The sequence below is a fragment of the Melozone crissalis genome, unplaced genomic scaffold (assembly GCF_028551555.1).
Source record: "Melozone crissalis strain CALT ecotype California unplaced genomic scaffold, PUWL_Pcris_2 ptg000063l_1, whole genome shotgun sequence".
Lineage (NCBI taxonomy): Eukaryota > Metazoa > Chordata > Aves > Passeriformes > Passerellidae > Melozone > Melozone crissalis.
In genome coordinates, this window is record NW_026535841.1 from 13962756 (window position 1) to 13981237 (window position 18482).

The following is an 18482-nucleotide window of genomic DNA, read 5'->3' on the forward strand; positions in this document are numbered from 1 at the left end:
TGCAGCAGCCACAGTAAATGAGGAAACTCATTTGGGGCTCATTTTTCAGCACCCTCCCCGCTCTGAGTTGGGCAGCCAGAGCAGCTCTGGTGGTGCCTGCTCCTGTGGCCTGAGCTGTGCTGATCTGGAGACAGAAATTCTGTTCTGCAGGGAGGGCTGAGGAGGAGGGAGGTGGCACAGGAGCCTCAATGCTGGGGCTGCACGTGTGCCCTGCTGGGCATAAACGCAGGGGATAAATGCAGGCTCTGTTCTGATCAACAAGCTGGGCCTCCTCCTTCCCACTAATAACACTGGGAACAATCATCTGCCCAGACAACACAAATAATGAGGTAGTGCCTTAACAAGGCAGCTCCTCAACCCTTTATTAGTGGAGCCTTGTTTCCTTGGAAAAGGATGAATCTCTGATCTAAGGGGTTTTATTTTCAGTTAAGTAAAAAGTCAGGGTAACTTTGCTTATTTGTCTGATGTGTTTGCCTTACCCTATTTTGTTTTCTGGACTGTCCTTGTTTAATGTGGCCTCTTGTTCTGCAGCTTTGGGGTCACCTGTGGGGTGTTGCAGGTGAGGGAAGGGAAATGGAGAGTGGCTGTGCCAGCTCAGGGCACGGACCCACCTGCCCAGCAGCACCCAGAGGCAGGAGCCTGCAGGAGAGAGCAAGATCCAGCAATCCCAGCCAGTGCTGCCCCTAAATGTGCTCTCAGCAGAGCTCCTGCATTGCCCAAGCCTGGTTTAGGGAGCAATATTCCCTCTGGAGTCCAACACTTCACGTTTTCCTTGGCAGCCTAATGGCAATTTTAAGCCTTTTTGTTTTTCTCCGGCTTTCCAAACTTTTGCTGATAGAGAACCCTGAATTAATCCTCAGGCCTTTTGGGTATTGGATTACACTCTGTCCCAGTCCTTTCTGTGACAGCAGTGCTGGAAGTGGCATGGGATGCTAATCCTTCTGTAGCTATTCACTCAGTCGGAGAGGAAAATGCATGAAAGCAAATTGCTAGTCCAAGCTAAATTTAGATTTATTCAGTTGGAGTTAATTATAATCTTTATTTAGTCCCAAGCGATGCCTTCTTATCATACACTTATTATAGCTGAGAAAATTAATTTTTATTCTACCATAAAGGTGAATGTAATAATCTGGGTTCAGGGAAGGGATTACTTTAATAAGATTTATAGGCAGCCTTTCAGACAGCACGGTTTTATTACTATCTGTAGGTGGCCTTGCTGCACATATGTCTTTCAGTATGGGTGACTGTGCAAAATGCAGGCAAGCTCAAAACTCTGGAAAGCACCAGCTCAGAAACTTCACCATCCAACTGAATCTGTTATTGTGTTCCAGAGCACTTGCCTTGTTTGGAACACAATAACACAATTTATGGCTGAATGTGTGGCCTGATCAGGGGTTTCATTCATATGCATGGTTTAATTTTGCACTTAAAAATGTATTTAAGTAGACAAAAGATTTATGAGGCCAGAGGTGTGCTTTAAAGCTTTTTTTTGGAAGCTTTTTTGCTGGGTAAACATAGGCATGTGGTTTCTCTATTACTCTAGCCCATAAACCCAGGTGCCTTGGTTAAACCCCACTGTACAAGGTTCAGAGGGAGCAATAAAAGCCTCTAAAATTTTGGGCAGCAGAAGTTTGACTCACACATTTGGAGATAAGGATGCGAGACATTGTCCCAAGCCAACAAAAGTTAATTAACCTCTCTTCAGTTTTAGATGTTTGGATTAAGTTGTTTTTTTTTTTAATTGCATCTTTTTTCTTGTCTTTCCAAACAAGCTGCTGGTCCAGCAGTGTTTTGCAAAGCAAATCTCTGTCTCCACAAATGTGTAATCAAGACTGAATGGAAGGACTGTGAATTGGTTGCAAGTCCTCCATCAAGTTCTATCCTTACATCAAATTAGGATAAGAAGAAGAGAGAGTAAGAAAAGCTTTAAGGGATTTTATCACATTTTCTCAGACTATTATTTTTTATATCTTGACAGCTTTTTGTCTGACTTTAATGTTAAAAATGTACTGGGAGCAGTTCTTAACTCTTCCTTACAGCATAATTTGTATTTTCAAATTGCTCTGTTCCAGCTGGAAACACTAATTGTCATTATGGCTCTTTTCCTGTGCAGTGGGGTTCACTGGATAGCAGAGTCAGCAGTCAAGGACTGAGCCTTGTTTGTGAATGGAAGGCGATGGAGTTTTCCCCGCTTCAGTTGGGTGATGGAATTTTACCCCTCAGGGCACTGTTGGAGGGTTCTCCTCCTTTTCCTGATGAATGTAAAGCTGAGGAGATGAGTCACAGGATGGGCTGTGAGCGGAGGAAGTAAACAGTGCCATCCTCCTTTCCTGGCCGCTTGAGCGCATTCTGAGTGAGTCAGGGAGAGCACAGGGGGAGTTCACCCCCAGATCCTCGCCCAGCCCAGCCCCAGCCCCCTCACAGCGCTCAGAGGGCGAGTAAACCCGTAGTACACTTGCACATTGCCATCATCATCCTCCTTTCCTCCTGCCAGCCCCACAAGTCAGAGTTTTCCTTCCCCGCTGTGGCCAAACCACCTTGGGCAAACTCTCATGGCAGCATCCCTGGCAGTATGAGAGGAACTGACCCACACAGCTGGTCCAGAATGAAATATTCTCCTGTAATTTATGAGTTCCAGATTAGCTTTCCTCCTGTACACACCCTATTCTGGGGTACAGTGTGTTTTCATTCAAGGCCAATGCCTGCAATTCCAGAACAAAATCATTATTATGAACAGAGCCATTTTTATAGTGGGATAATGTACATGTGTAGTTTCATCTTTATGGGGTTTCAGGGAGGGCTGGTGGGAGGGGCTGGTGATTTTTCTCCTGTACAGACAAGCCATTGATTGCCTCTGTGAGTCATGGATAACATCACAGCACTTACTGGCACCACACTACTTGAAATGATTCCTCTGTTACAAAGAGGAGTGTCTGTATCAGCTCGCTCTACAGTTCTGATGATGCTGCAGGAAAGACGAATTTTAACATTTTCACAGTTTTTCCACAGGTGCAGGGTTGGCTTCTTGTTTGTTTTCAGAGGAAAAAGGATATTGAAAGAGTTGCAATTTTAAACAGTTGTTGTTCCTTGCACCTTCAGCTTCAGAATTACTGATGGCTTATGGAAGACTTGGCTCCTGTTAAATAGTTTGCTAAAGCAGAGAGAACATTTAGACGTGAAATTTGGATTTATGTTCCATCAGGAGCTATTTTCCTTTTTAGCTACAAAATGATGGTTTTAAAAGACTTTCCTCTTACTACATATTAAATAGATGCACTGTTGCTAACACTGACCTGCCACCACTATCTTCCAGCAGGATACTTGTTTTATTTCTTATTAAAAAGTATGAAATCTAAAAATTCAATAAAGATTCAGTGAAATCTTGAGTTCCATGAACGGCAGATTTTTGCTGCACAGTCTGTCCTGCAGCTGTGGCTTTGCTCCTCTTTCAGTCCTGTGCTGCTTTTTGTGGTGCCAGTCCAGGGTCAAGGGAGATTAAAACCAAGAATGGTGGATAATTTTATGATTAGATAAAAAATGCTCAAGGGAACAGAACAGGAGCTTTGTTTGAGGCCTGAGCTGGGCAGGGCAAGGACCAGGAGGGGGCACCTGTGATGCTCAGCGTTGCATTGCCTGCTGCTTTCCTCCCTCTGTGCCTCAGAAACATCACAGGGAGTTTTCTTTCCTGTGCTCTGAGTTGGCAGCGTGAGCTGGGCTGTGAGGATATTGCCCAACTCTGGAGGGAAGGATTTTAACATAAAATTGCAGTGCTGATGCTTTAAAAGCTGACCTGTTGCCCTAGGGGTCGGTAGTTCCTCAATCCGAGTGAGAGTCTTGGCAAAGCGCCTGCAGAGAATCTGTTAGAGGGAAAAGTTTTTCCAAAATTCCAACTAAACATCTCAATTCACATCCCCCAGTGTGTTATCTCCACACATCTCCCCTCAGCACCCCCAGTGCCCAGAGACTGTTCTGTCTGAGAAAGCTCTGGGGAGGCTCATTTGGTCTCCATTTACTTTTCCTCAGCTCTTGCTCCCTTTTGGTACCTAATTAGAACTAAGCCACGTTCTGCTCTAATATTCTGCCCTCTTTGATCTTGCTGGAGTGCTTATTAAAGGAGCAGGTGATTTTTTCATGGCATTATTGCACACCAGAAAGCTCCAGATGTGTCTGGTTTGTGATTGTTGCTCTGAGGAGATTGATGCTTGGTGCTGATGTGCTGAATTAAAAAGGTGGGGTGCTGGCCTGCCATTGTATGAAGTATTTCTTTTTAGATCTTCCTACAGCACCATAAAATGCTGCTAAATTCAGATATCATATTTTGTTGCAGGCTGGTTCTAGGACAAAGCCCAGCCCTGTCTACTGATGTTTATGGCTTCCCATATAAGTCTTCAGACAAAATTTGTATCTCATTTTGCTTGGGTTACAGCAGGATGATATCCCGGTCCTCACACCAGTTCTGAGCTGAGGCACTGAGAAGTTGCCACTGTAATGAAATGGAGGAAAGGGAAAAACATCCCTTTTAAACTTCCTGTAAATCACTGCTTGAGAGAGATAAAATATCTGCATAAAGCGTGTGTGGGAGTCCTGTAATGTAAACACAAATGCATTTAAGCCTTGTCTTGTTTCTGGTTTGTAACTGCCTCAGTGTTTAAATCTCCTCTGCAGCCTGGTGTGCCTTGGGAGGAGATTTGGCTCCTGCTCCAGAAATCAGAGGGCGCTCTTGCTGCTCTGGCTCCTTGCTTATCTGCTTGGCTGCTTATCTGCTTGGCTGTAAAGTTTTCATGCTAAATGCGACTTCTCAAAAGTATTGCTTTCAAATGGAGGTCAATTTATTTACAATTAATCCAGAAAGGAGCTTGTCTGCATTTGAATTTATAGCACAGAAAAAATACTCTTCCTTCTATTCTGCCTCAGCTTTCCCAGGACGAAAGTTCACTTTCTGCTCCTGAGTTGGGAAGTTACACAATGGCAGAACGTGTCAAAGTGCCCTGTAAATAAACCACAGAGCAGAAATGGGGCTGCTAAAGCATCCCTTGGTGACTTTCTGCCCATCATCCACATGGGGAGGGAAGATGAGGCAGGGAAGGACCAAGGTCCTGATGAGAAAATTGGTTGTCCCATGTGTGATGCCACTGCCAGTTTCTCATTGTCTGGGTTTCTGCATTTCACCATGGGCTGTGCTGGTGAGTTCCAGAGCTGGGCTGATGTTTGTGATGAGAGCAAGGCAGGGCACGTTTCCATTTGCCTGTGAAGCTGAGAGGAAGCCCTGACCTGATCCCCAGGTGCAGTGCTGAGAGAGGAGATTGCTGGCAGAGTGTTTCCTGCTGAGAATTCTTTTTGCTGCTTTTTGTATATTTTTTCATGTTTACTCATTCCCACAAAGAATATTTCAACAGCTGAAAAAACCTCCTTGACACAAGTAAATATACAGCAAAAGTAAAGGCAAAAGTATTGTGGTGAAATGAGAGGCATTTAAACGAGTGTAGATAATATCAGACTATCAAAAACAAATGACCAGAATTTCAACTGAGAACAAGAGTGGAGCAAAGTCAAATGGATGGGATTTGCCCTAGAATCTGTCTTTGATAAATGTAGGCTTTAAAAATACACAACCTGAAAAAAAATAGCTTAAATATTAGAGCTTTTATCTCTGCTAAGTCGTGGCTGCAGGAATCTGAGTCATCTGGCTTGAGCAGGTGTAATTGTTTGTGTGCTGTGTATCTGCTCTGGGCAGCCCTGACAAACAGTGAAATCACCACTCAGCTCCAGAGGGACAATGAGAGCTCTGACCTCAGGCTCTGTCACTGTGCCTTTGTTATCTCTGAGCTGCATTTGAATTCCTTGGTTTCTGTTTGTTTCCTCTGAGCAGGCCCAGGAGCTCGGATTCACCGGCCTTTTGTTGGGTACCAATTGTTGGTTTGAAAGAGCCCCTGTTTCTGGTAGGATCACAGCCCACACTGAATATATCTCACTGTTAATTAGAGACCAGCCCAAACCGAAGATGTCTGTTTGATCCCTCCCTCCCTCTGGAATCTTTTCTTTCCTGGGAAAAATCGCTCAGTGCTGGCTGGAGGATTGACCATTGTGTTGTAGAGAAACTTCTGTGGTTTCCAAATGTGTTTTATTCTCCTCAGGAATTAAACCCAAAAATCCTTCTAAGTGTCTGAGATCCTTCTGTGTGTAAAGGATTTCTCCTTCTCTCAAGTTCACTCTTGCCTGTAAATTCATCCCACTGAGATCTCAATCAAACCCCATATATTTTATCGTGAAAAGTTTTGGTTTCAAGAACATGAAGCTTTTATCAGGTTCTCACTAATCTCCAAGCTGCTGACCTGGCAGAATGGATTGGGAGTGATGCAGATGTTCAACCCCCATTGCTTTGTGTGTTAGTGACGGTAGATTAAAGGAAATGTTCCGTTTTTACTGCTTAAACTGTTCAGTTTTACTGCTACTAATATTCAATATGTCAGTTCCTTTGGCACATTGAAACATGGGTGAGGAGAAGCTGAAAGCTTGATCTGATGATAAAAGGAAAAAAACAAAATAGACTGCCAGTAAAAAGTTTGGGAAGTTAGTTTGGGGTCTGGGCAGTCAGTCCTCTCTTGGTGGTACCAGTGTTTGATTTTTTGATTAATGGCTTTAAGCAGATAACAGGCTGGGGAAGGCGGGAAGGGAGCTGCACAGCTGGTGCCCTGTTCCAGCCTGAGCTGTGAACACAGGTGTTGTTCATGGTACCGGTGTCAGATTGTTCTGGAACTGCGGCCAGCAGGGCTGATCTCCTGCAATCCATTGCTTTTGTCAGAAGCTGAGGCCATGCGAAGCAAACATCTGAGTTTTTTCTGTTTCCTTTTCTCTTTGGCTGCAGTGGTGGAGAGCCGAGGAGGGATCATGGACAGCATCCAGAGATTCTCCAACCTGCCAACCTATCTCCCTGCAAACCCTCACATCTCCAATGCTGATACCTTCTTCTTCCTCAAGGAAGCCAACCAGGATATCATGAGGAACTCCAGTTTGCAGTCCAGGGTGGATTCATTCTTTATATACAAAGCCAAACAGCCACCTGTCCTAAACGCCACGTACGGACCCTTTTCTGTTGAACAACCCGTTCCCTTGGACCTCATGCTGACTTCTGCATCTTTTGGTTTCACAAATAAATTCACTTTTAATTGGAAATTAAAATCCCACATAATCAACAGCTCAATCTATTCCAACAAACCCAAAATACAGACCCTGTTCTATATAGCAGGGAAGGACTGGGATGACTACGACTCCGAGGAGATGCTGCCTTGCGTGAAGATGTTTGCTTTCCTGGAGTCCAGAGAAGTGGTGGCCAGCTGCAGATTGACAGGCCACCTGGGATTATGTGTGGTGGAGCTGGAATTGTCTCCCAGCTGGTTCAGCTCCCCTCCACCCCTGCTTTCTGAGGAAACAGCCTCCCTGGAAGGGATTACTGTGGAGCTCTTCTATAAGATTTATGCAGTGGATGGGGAATGTTCTCCAGAGGATGCAAAATGGGAAAACAATATCCATGCGGGTGAAGAGAATGAGCACCAAGCTTTGTCAGCCATGGAGAGGATCGGTAGCATCGTTGTTTACCCAAATCAGGACAAATTAAAGCAGTCTTCGCTGAGGGTGGATGAAAACATCCTTATTCACTTGCCACTCAGCCCAGTCAGAGAGGGGGACATTGTGACCTTCCATGTTTTCCTGGCTGATTACTCGCTAGCAGACCAGTTTGTATTAAGGTAAGAGAATTTTTAAAGTGTTGTATGCAAAACAAATAGGGGCAAATCAATGATGGGTGTAAACATTTGGTTATATTTACTGTTTCTTGAGAGAACTTCTGCATTGCCTCTTCAACAGGTGAAAACTATAGATAGTCTGGAATTATCTGTGTGAATTATTACACTTTTTGGACCATGGACATTGATTTTAAAGTATGGGCTATGAATGTTTGTTTGATTATTTTTAAATTCTGTTTGCTTCTAGTCATAATTCTGCCTCTTAAATTCTGCCTATGTAACTCCACCAGGGTAACTGCTGCAATGTGTTTTGCTAAAGAGTTTGCAGGAGGGTTTTCTGTTTCTTTGGTAAGGTTTCCTCTGTTTTTATCAACTTCATCATCATCATCTTTCCAAAATGCACGAGCTACATCCTGCACAGGTCAAACGTGGTGAGAACTCTTGCTGCATTGTACAGAGGGGAGCTGAGAGCTGAGGAAATGAGCTCAGCCTGCGTAGGGATCCTTTGGCAGAGCCAGGATTTGGGGCTAAACTTTGCAAGTTGTCTTCAGTTTTCCTATATGATCAGCCCTTTCTGCTTCTTCGGGCTTTTGACTGCTAGTTTCATGGCCCATTTTTATTTTAAGTTTGGGGACTCTCTGTTGACCTTTCCCTGTGAATCTGCCTGTAATAGGAGAGCTCAGGCATTTCAAACCACCCCGAGGGTTAGCGCTGCGTATTTGTTCTGTCCTTAGCTGTCAGACTCTGGGCTCAGAGCTGCACAGGGACCAAATTCAGAGAGAAATGTGAGCCAAACTGGGGGAACAAAAGGGCCAAAAGGTAATTGGAAAGTGTCATCTGCTGTAAGGATGTGGGACTCTCGGGAAAGGGAAACCTCGGAGCAGATTCGTGCCTTACTTCCAACTTTTGATCCGAGAAGGATGGGAGCAGAACGTGACAGAAATGCACTTTGGGGACAGATGTTGAGAAAACAGACAGCAAAACTTATGCAGCACTTTCAAATCATTCAGCATTTGTGAAATAGCCCATGCATATTAATAAACTTGGAGATTGCTGCCTGAATAGGGACAAATGATTCACAGCACAGCGCTGCTAATTGGGGGGAAAGTGTGACAAATATAATGGGGTTTAACCAAACTTGAAAAGGTTTGGATCAGGAAGGGGCTTCCTTTAAACACAACTTATTGGTGCTCTTTGTGGATTTAGCGTTTTTAATTTGTCAAACATGGATTTGGCCAGCATCCACCGGCAGTGGACGGACTGGCCTGGCGGAGCAGTCGGGTTTCAGCAGGCGTGTATTGATCCTCGGTGCCATAGCAGAGAGATTATAGAATTTGCCTAAGGCTCTGCAAGGATTTAACATCAGCTCTTAATTCGCAGGGTTTTGTTCTCTTCCCCACACCAGAGATAAAATTCCCAAGGTATTAGAGCCAGCCTAAGACGAGGATGTTTTCTTTCCACTGGAATTTCTAAAATGGCATTTACCTCGTGACAAATGGTGCAAGGGTTGAGTTTTGATATTTCTGCTGGCCAGGAAATAACCAAAAACTTCTTGCAGAGACGCTTTTGAAATGGTGTTTTTCAAAAGCAAAATAGTTCTGGAAGCACTGAGCAATAACTGAGCTGGGTTTTCGGGGGAGCAGAAATTGGGGGAGCAGGCAGATTGCAGGCTGGGGAGCCCCAGGATGACCCACAGGAGCCTGGCTGCTGCTGAGCCCTCACCTGTCCCACAGCCCATGGGGTGTGCACGGCCCCAGCTGCCAGCTGTTCTCCCAACATGTGGAACGTCCATCGCAGTGCTCCTGGGAAGGCAGTCAGGTTTCCATGGGGATTTCCTTCTCTGAACAGTGCATGGAATCTGTTCATCCCCAGGAAATGTTTCTGGTACAATAAATCAGCATGTTTTACGTGCCCAGAAATATTTCCTTGGAAAATTCACTGCTGGCTCTCTGTAGTCTAGCCTGTCTGGGCTTTTATTTGGCTTTGCTTGCATTGTGCTTTTCATCAGAGAAACTGAAAGTATTTTTATTTACCCTTCAGTTGGATGCTGAAAGTGAGAGGCAGAATGCAATTCTGCTGGTGGTTCACCTGCCCTTTAGAATGGGAAGAGAATCTACAACTGTTGCTATGATTGTTTTGAATGATGTATGTTGGGTCCATGGAGAGATTTTCAGCTGAAGTTTACATGGAAGGCAGGGAATGATGCTGAGGGAAATACAAGCACTACAGTGCCTACATCTCATTTATGCAGCTTCCCTCACCAGCTTTCCCTGGTTTTCTGCTCCATGTTAATGTCTGTGAAAACCCAGAAGGTTCTTCTATACCTAGAATTTCTGTGTGTTATAGCCAGAGAAAAAGACATTGGAGTGAATGTTTGCCTTGGGAAATATATTTTCACCTAATATAACTGATAGTTTTTAATCATACCTGTTGTAAGTGTAGCAGGGTCTGGCTCATATGAGAGGATAGATCAAACCCAAGTCATTCTCAGCACAGCCTTGAGCTCTGACAGGATGCAAAGGAGCAGATATGCTCAATTTTATGCACCTCTTTACTATTTCATGCTGTGTGGCATAGTGTTTTATTTTATGCTGGATTTTTCCTAGCAGAACTGACTTCAATTCTCATATGGGAGCTGATTCTTTTTTGTTTTGGTGAAATCTGTGATTCTTACCCAAGTTTGGGGGCTGAGAAGCAGCTGGGAGCAGTTCCTGGAGTCAGCAATGTGCTGTGCTGAGAGACTGCCCCTGTCAGATCCCCATCCTCCAGCCCTGCCACTGCAGGGTGACCCTGCAGCTGGTTTGTGAGCTCCAGCTCTCACTTCCAGTCCCTTCCATCACTCCTAACTGGCTTTGCTTGGCTTGAGCTTGGTTATTTTCATTCAATAACTTGAATTTCAGGTGGGGTTGGAGCTCTATGGTGCTGTGTTTTAAATAAAATACATTTATTTCTTTTCCTACTGGAGTGCAGCCAGTGTGGCTTGGTGTCAGGGAAGGGCACAGATGTGTCAGGGGGCAGAATTTGGGGACAGAGTGTGCATTTGGTGCCTTTGTTGACAGATGATCCATACATGTGTGTGATGAAATGCTTGTGACACTGGAGATTAATTTGTGGCCTTGCTGGTCTGATCTGTACTGCAAAATTCACCATCTGGGAAGATAAATTTTGCCCATTATGTTTGGTGGTTTGTCACTAAGCACGGCTTAACTGTAAAGGTAGGTGAAATGGGCTATGTTTGCCATGATTAAACTCTTTTATGGCCACCTTGTTTAAAAAAAAAAGGGTAAAAATGAAGGACAGGTTTGAGATTCCAGCAGGACTCATACATACTTCAGTGTCACAAATTTTCAGGGCTTTTTGTCCTTTGGTGTGCTGGAGTATCTCTGTTTCCTTCTTCACTAACAAACTTAGATAACATGTAGTAAATGGGAAAAGAAAAGATGGAAATCGTGACTACAGAAGGGGTAACAGCAGCTTTAGTGCTAATTGCTAGACAGAAGAAGTCTCCTGACACATGGAGGAGTTATAAAAGAGACAGGAGAAAACAATTCCTGCTCAACTGGAAGAACAGAAATCTCATCTAATAGCACTGGGAATGGCTTCTATTTCTTCTGTGGTGTTTGTTATTATTTAACTCCATCTTGAGACTCAGAGGATGAATTGAAAAGAAAAATGGGAGTCAATTTGTACAGCAGGAGAACATTTAATGAAATAAATGGACAATTGCCCCTTGGTTATAGGGAAGAAATGAGGACACTCTCTTTAGGAGTAAACAATGGATTTTTGGATTGTTCTCCAAGTCTGCCCATCTGAGCTGTCAGTGAGGATGTGCTGCCCCTGAAAGCTGAGCATTAACAGCAACCATCACACACAAAATGTGGGTTTGCTGGCATCCCTCACACTCCCCAACAGCAAGGAGCCATCCTTCTTTGTGCCTGCAAAGAATGGAGCTGGAAATGGGAGAAATTCCAGGGTAACAGCGAGGAAACAGGTCATGAACCCAATCCAAGGTGTTACACATACCAGGAGACCCTTCCTGATGGGTCTCACTAGGCAAAATGATATTAAGGATTTATATTAATAAACATATATCCATATGGAGGGGGTGATGTCTCCTGCTAAGGAATAAAAATTGCACAGACCATTAAAAGTGACTTACAAGGCTTCTGTGTTAATAATGAAAGATCTGGAGAAGTCTGAGCAGTCGTCTAGAAGGCCAGAAAAAGATCATTAAGAGGATGTCTCCTGCCAATAGCTGCCAAGAGCAAACAAGGGAGAGAAAACAGAAGGTTTTGGATCCGGAAATGCATAGAAAATGAGAGTACAGGCTGTGGGGAATGCAGCCTGGCTGCCTGTGAGGAGGAGGCTCCACATGGCCTTCATCACTCCTGAGCAAGCTGCTGGCAATGGGGAGCTCTGTCTCTGGGATTGTCACTGGGGAGGGAAAGAAATGATTCACTGGAACATCACTGCAGGATGAACATTCAGCAGAAATCGGTGTGGAGAAAGGAAAAAAATATAAAAATGCTCTTCTGAAATCTGAAATGCTGGTTCAGATTTAGAAATTATCACAGAAATAAACCATTACTGGTGGATTGGGAATAATTTGGGTTTGAGTCCAAAATTTTATAGACCCAGCTGAATGTTGAAATTTTTGGTTTCCCTTTCCTCTCTGAATGTACATGGAACTAAATGTAAATATGAAATAGTGATACGTAATGTTAATAAAAATATCGAGCACTGCTAAGTCTGGAAATGCCAGATCTGCCTGTGCAACCTTTCTGCAGTCCCCAAGTACTTCTGCACTATTTCATATTCCTCCAAGACAGATTCACACTATTTCATTTTTCCAGATCTCCTGCTTCATTTGATGCCTATATTGTCTTCCTCCCACTATTTTCTTTTCCTTTTGTTACTGAATGGAAAGGGAGTCATATCCTTTCAGGACACTCCAATGAAGCCTCGGGGAGCTGTCACCAGAATGGTTTTTTTGGCTTGAATGAACCATTTCTATAAATCCTATTTCAGAAAAGGTCGAAACATTCTTTTATTTTTCCTATTTCTGTTTGAGATCGGCTTGTGGCCCAGAAAAATTGGCTGGAGCTGATGAAAACCTGACATGATGGCATGGAGTAACAAATTTCACAAGGATGCTGTATGAAGTACTTAGACCTGAATCTCTCTTGGCTGAAGGGAAAAAGGATTTTTTTTTTTTTTCCCCTGGGAGCTGCTGGATCCATATCCATGAACCAGCCTGGGACTCATTGTGCCACCCTGGCAGCTTCTCTGTGCTCCTCACGTGCCTTAAGAGAACCTCCTCTGCCCCAGAAACCACCCCCTCATACTGCCTTAAAACCAGCTCAAAATGACAAGAAAAAATAACTCCTCCTTAGAGCTGGAGCAGTTCTAAAAGCAGGGAATAAATGGCCCAGTGAATCCTGAAAGAGCCAGTCAATAAAGCTTTTTAATGGAATTTGAGATAAAGGTCAACTATATGCTGCAATAATCAGCTGTCCATGATCACTGCTCAGCAGCTCCAGTGACAGAGAGAGGCCCTGGGAATTGTTGGGTATTGGCTTGGAAGCACTTCCAGATGGGATTGCAGCCTCGTGGTGATAAAACAGGGCTTTGATTGTGATGTTTCCTGGTGGAAATGTCTGTTTTCCTGCAGCAGGGCTCCTGGGCCTGCTGCTCTGTGACAAACCAGGCCCCTGGGCTGTGTGGAGGTGCTGATAAGGGCAGGGAGGATGGGGCAGGTCCTGGTGATTGTTCCCACTGTCTGCTCCTTCCTGGGCCTCCACAGCCTTGGCTCTCTTCTTCATGGGAGTGGGGAAGTGTTTGTAAGAGTTTGGAGGAGAGGGTGAATCAAAATGCAGAATTAATTACAAATATTTAGCCTGTGCATGTATTCCACCAGTGTTTTTCACTGAAGAGTTTGCCAGTTATTTTTAATTTTGGTGCTTTGGGAATATTTAGTGTGAGTGTTAAAACACTGAGTACAGCTGGAATGAAACAAGGATCCACTTCCCATTGGAGAAGGTGTTTGGTTTGCCTTGAAAGCTTGCTTCTGCTTCCATTCAAGCCCTGAATTCCAGCACCTCAGCTATCTCATTCATCTGCACCTGGGAGCAGTAAGGATCTGGCAATGTCACATAAATTAATTGGTGTTTCTCATATCCAGAACCATAAAGCAGGAAAAAAGAGAGGTGGTGTATTTATTTTGTTTGGTGCACAAGCAGGTGTCTCATGGCTGCTCTGTGAGTGGGGTCCTGGTGCTGTGTGTCACTGGTGGCTCTGCATCTTGTTTGACAAACAGGGATTGTGAGAGGAGCCCTGGCAGGCCCCTGTGTGCCCATGTCAGCAGGCACTGCTGTGCCCTGCAAGGGGAGGGACGTGGGCAGCAATTCCCATGGACCTGAAGGCGCCAATGCTCCACGTGCCCTGACACAAACTCTGCCTTGTTGATGGTAATGGAAAGAGATTTTACATTTCCAAATGGATCGGGTTCTACAAGCCTGTTGTAAGCTGAACCCCATCTCCAGAAGGTTTGACATGACAGCTCCTGCTAATTAACTGCAGGCAGCTCCTGCAGAGCTCAGGGCCTGCTGCAGGGCCAGGTGTGGGTGTGCAGAGCACTGGGGCAGGGACAGGCTGTGCTTCACCCTCCCCTGTGCTGAGCCTGCCTGGGATGGGGCTGGGGAGCCCTTTGGGTGAGGGGACCCAAAGTTCAGCCTCTGCATCACGGGACCCCAAAGGTTCAGCCTCTGCATCACAGGGACCCCAAAGGGTTCAGCCTCTGCATCACAGGGGCCCCAAAGGGTTCAGCCTCTGCATCACAGGGGCCCCAAAGGGTTCAGCCTCTGCATCACAGGGGCCCCAAAGGGTTCAGCCTCTGCATCACGGGACCCCAAATGTTCAGCCTCTGCAGCCAGCTCAGGGCATTGCCACTGCTCTCCTCCAGAACTTGCTTTTGCTGGGGGCTATCCTGTCTTACCTTAGCTGTGATTAATGTTGGTGCAGCTCTGAAATGGGAAGGGAAACCACAGAAGATGGAATTAGAAGCTGAGTTTTGCCTGTGAGCAGCCAGCTCTGAGTTCAGTTACCTCTGCTAATGAACACAAAGCTGCCTTGGGGTGACAAAACTGCTTAAATTCACAGTATCACAAAGGGCAATTTAATGTTTGTCTTACAGCTGTCTTGTTTTTCTTCATCCATTCCTTTTATTTTTTACCTTGTACTGAGGTTGGGAACGCAGGTCAGCAAAGGTTCCTGTCTGTGAGTGATCGTTTCAAGTTTGGGGCACACCGAGGCTCTCTGCAAACCGTGTGTCCTCATGAACAAGTCCCTGGCGGGGAGCTTGGGGGGAGCCTTTGTTTTGGACAATATGCTGAGTAGTCCCTGCTTTGTGCTGCCAGACAATGATGGCATTGATCAGCTTCTTGTACGGCTCTTCATTAGCTGGCAGTGCAGTAAATCACAGTCTTGTTTAAACAAGTCAGACACAACAGTGATTCGCTCCTTGATGCAGTTACTTCTCCTTCTCTTCATTACATTCACTCTAATGAATAGTATTAAAAGTAGAAAAATGCCGCTACTTTGAAGTTTCCTTTTTTCCTGAGATGTTTCAGGCCATGCATTGCTGTCATTTTATCCTGGTAAAACTGAGATTACTCTCCCGTGAAGCTGATGAAGTATTGCTTTGAGGGAGCACATTGATCTCAATTTCTTCACGCTCCCCCTGATGCAACAGAGAGTTGCTTTTGTCCTTGTGTTTGCCCATGAGTTTTTGCATGCTCTGATAGAAGGAGGCCAGTGTGATAGCTGGCTGGCAGCTCCAGGGAGAAAGGACTCTCAGAAAGAGCAGGAAACCAAATATTGTGAGAAAATTGTCAACATATCTTCTTGTTTTGGGTGCTGCTCCTGCTCCCCATGCAATTTGTGTCAATAAAAGACTGGTAAGAAATGGTTTTGGGCAAGGCAGAGCAGGGAGCTCTGCTGTGTGAGGTATTTAATGCTTCAAATAGCTGCCGCGGCTGCCTTGGATGCTGTACCCGGCCAGGTTATGAAAGAAATCATATTAACAAAGTTATTGGATCCCAGATGAATCCAAAGAGCTGCAGGAGAAGAAAACAGTGACAAATGAGTCTGCCATTCCGAGGCACAGCAAATGGTGCTTACAGTTAAAGCTATTTCACTGCTTGCACCATTCCTGGCAGCCCTGGAGCCGCGGGGGCAGCAGTGGCTGTGCCAGGATGGGGAAAACTCGGGATGGCAGAGCCCCCAGAGCCCCTGGGGCCAGTGCTGGGTGGCACAGGGGGCACCATCAGGGGCTGGCAGAGCCCCCAGAGCCCCTGGGGCCAGTGCTGGGTCATAGAGGGGCACCATCAGGGGCTTTACAGAGCCCCTGCCCTGGGGCCAGTGCTGGGTGGCACAGGGAACACCATCAGCGGCTCTTCTTGTTCTTTCCAGAGCTGCTCCTCAGTGCTCTGGCTCTCCTCTCCCCCAGCTTTTGGTCTGGCACCAAGCAGTGCTGGCTGGCAGTGCCCTGGGTGCAGCACTGCTTCACCCTCTGTTGGGGGTTATAATCACTAAATAAAAAGGGAAATATCTCAATTCTCCTCAGGATCCCCAGGGAGATGCTGTGGGTATTCCCAGCAGAGGAGGAGTTGCTCTGAGCAGCAGTATTTCCAGGGATATCCCCTCAGGAGGATGCTCTTGGGGGAGCCATGCTCACTCAAGCAGCCCCATGTTTGTGGGGCACACCTGTCACCCTCCCTCTGCCCCAGCATGCTTCCCTTTAAACGGCTCACCAAGACCAAAATGTCCTTCCTGTTCCCCCACTTCATCCTTCTGAAAAATCTCCTGCCAAGCAAACTTTCTCAGTTCCTTTTTTCCTCATTGTGTGGCCCAACCTTTTGTGGTATTAATGAAGGAGCCCTCCAATGCATTTTCACTAAATCCCCGTCTCTAATTGTGCTGGTCCTAGAGGAGAACAAGTGGGAAAGGCAGAAGTGTGGGATAGGCAATGCCTTGTTCATGAGCTTTCTCAGCATCTGCTCAAGTTAATGAGGGTCTGGGCAAGAAATGTAGAAATGTGCCAAGCAGCCACAGGCAGCACACACATGAGCACTTTGGTGCAGATCCCTGGGAGAGGATGGTGATAAAATGCACCGAGTGATGCTTGGGGACAGGCTGAAAAGTTTGTCCTGGCCTGGGAGGTGAGAGAGAAGCAGCAGCAGACTGTGAGAATCTGGAGCTGGATGCAAAAGCATTGTGCAAAAGCAAAGTTTTGGGTAGTTTTGGATCTGGGAATTTGGCTCTGGCCCATGTCTAATTTAATTTGCCTGGCCAGTCTTCTCAGTGTTCCCCAGAAAAGAGGGGTGATTTAATTGACTTCCGTAGAGCTCCTTAGGATTTGTGCCAGTAAAGCCATTGGAATTTGGTTGTGTGAAGGCACAGGGGTGTGTGCCAGTGTCCTGGCTCCGTGCTTCTCTGGGAAATTGGTTAGAGACAGTGGCAGCCCCAGGGGGTGGGTGGGCAGGACAGATGGAGAGGGAACGCTCGGTTTGGAGCTGTGTTTGCAATGGCACACAGCACCACCACAGAACACTCCTAACTGTGGCATTTCCTGCTGTCATCTCCATAATGTGGTGTAAGTACCTATGCTCCTCAGCTATGATGACTTTTGACTCGCTTGCCAAAGCTAATAACCCTTTAAAAATAATTTAAACCTTTTCAGAATGATTCCCCTGATGCTCTAGAGACCAGTAGTCCTTTATTTGCCATAGAGCAGCCACAGAATGAATAGCAGCACTGTGGACTCCCTCAAACAGCGACCTTATGTGAGATGTAGCGATTACAGCAATTAAATCCTCTTTGCCAAGGCAACCAGGGCTTTATTTCTAACTGAAGTTACATTTTTTTTCCCCCAAATGAATCTCTTCTGCATGCATTATTCATTTTTTCTTTGGAACATTTAGCCTGTGCAAATTCCACGAGCTCAAATTCAGTATTATTACTTATTAATTATTGTGTTGAGGTAATGTCTAGGACAGAGTGCCCCAGGGGGTCAGAGGGCACTGGGTTCCCCTGCAGCCAAAAGCAGAGTAAGGCCATAAACTGTCTTGAGATGGGGGCTGAAAATTCAACAGCATTTGTAGAACCACCCATGAGAGTTTGCATTTGCTTGACTCAAAAATCCACATCAAGGAATTTGGGGCATTTTGGTCCCGTGGATTCTTAGGGCAGTACAGTTCTGACCATACCCTTAATTGTTTGAAGGTCAGCTCAGACATTTGAATCCAACTGCATTCTCCTCATTGTGGCTCCTGCTTGGAGAAGGGAAGGTCAGTGATCAAAAACAATGGTTAAAGTGCAACATTGTATTCAACAATTTTGGAAATTCTAGCTTAGGACAATCCTTGGAATCCTTTGTTTTTAAGGACATGTGCTACACTCTCCTTTTAAGATTACGTGAGTTCATTGTCTCTTTCTGATATTACATAAATAGCCTCTTGATTGACAAGGAAACTAAAATGATTCTGTTTAAATCTGTACTGCTCTCCTAAGAAATCTACATTCATTATTCCTGGGATGACTGAAAGATTTACAATAGTTTATAATCTGGTATCATTTCATTCTTCTTCTTGGTATTATTAATCACCTTGTCATGAAACGTCAGGAGAACTTTGTTCAGCTTGCATGATTTGGGCTGAGAAAGCCATCCTTTAATATTAATGT

The 18482-nt window shown here is 45.2% G+C and overlaps 1 protein-coding gene across 1 annotated transcript in view; it reads left to right on the forward strand.

The window, feature by feature from the left end:
• Positions 1–18482, forward strand: part of TMEM132B (transmembrane protein 132B) — a 210209-nt gene that overhangs the window by 52790 nt on the left and 138937 nt on the right. Inside the window, exon 2 of the mRNA XM_054289062.1 lies at positions 6866–7745. Coding sequence (XP_054145037.1) covers positions 6866–7745 — 880 coding nt within the window. The remainder of the gene's footprint in view (positions 1–6865; positions 7746–18482) is intronic.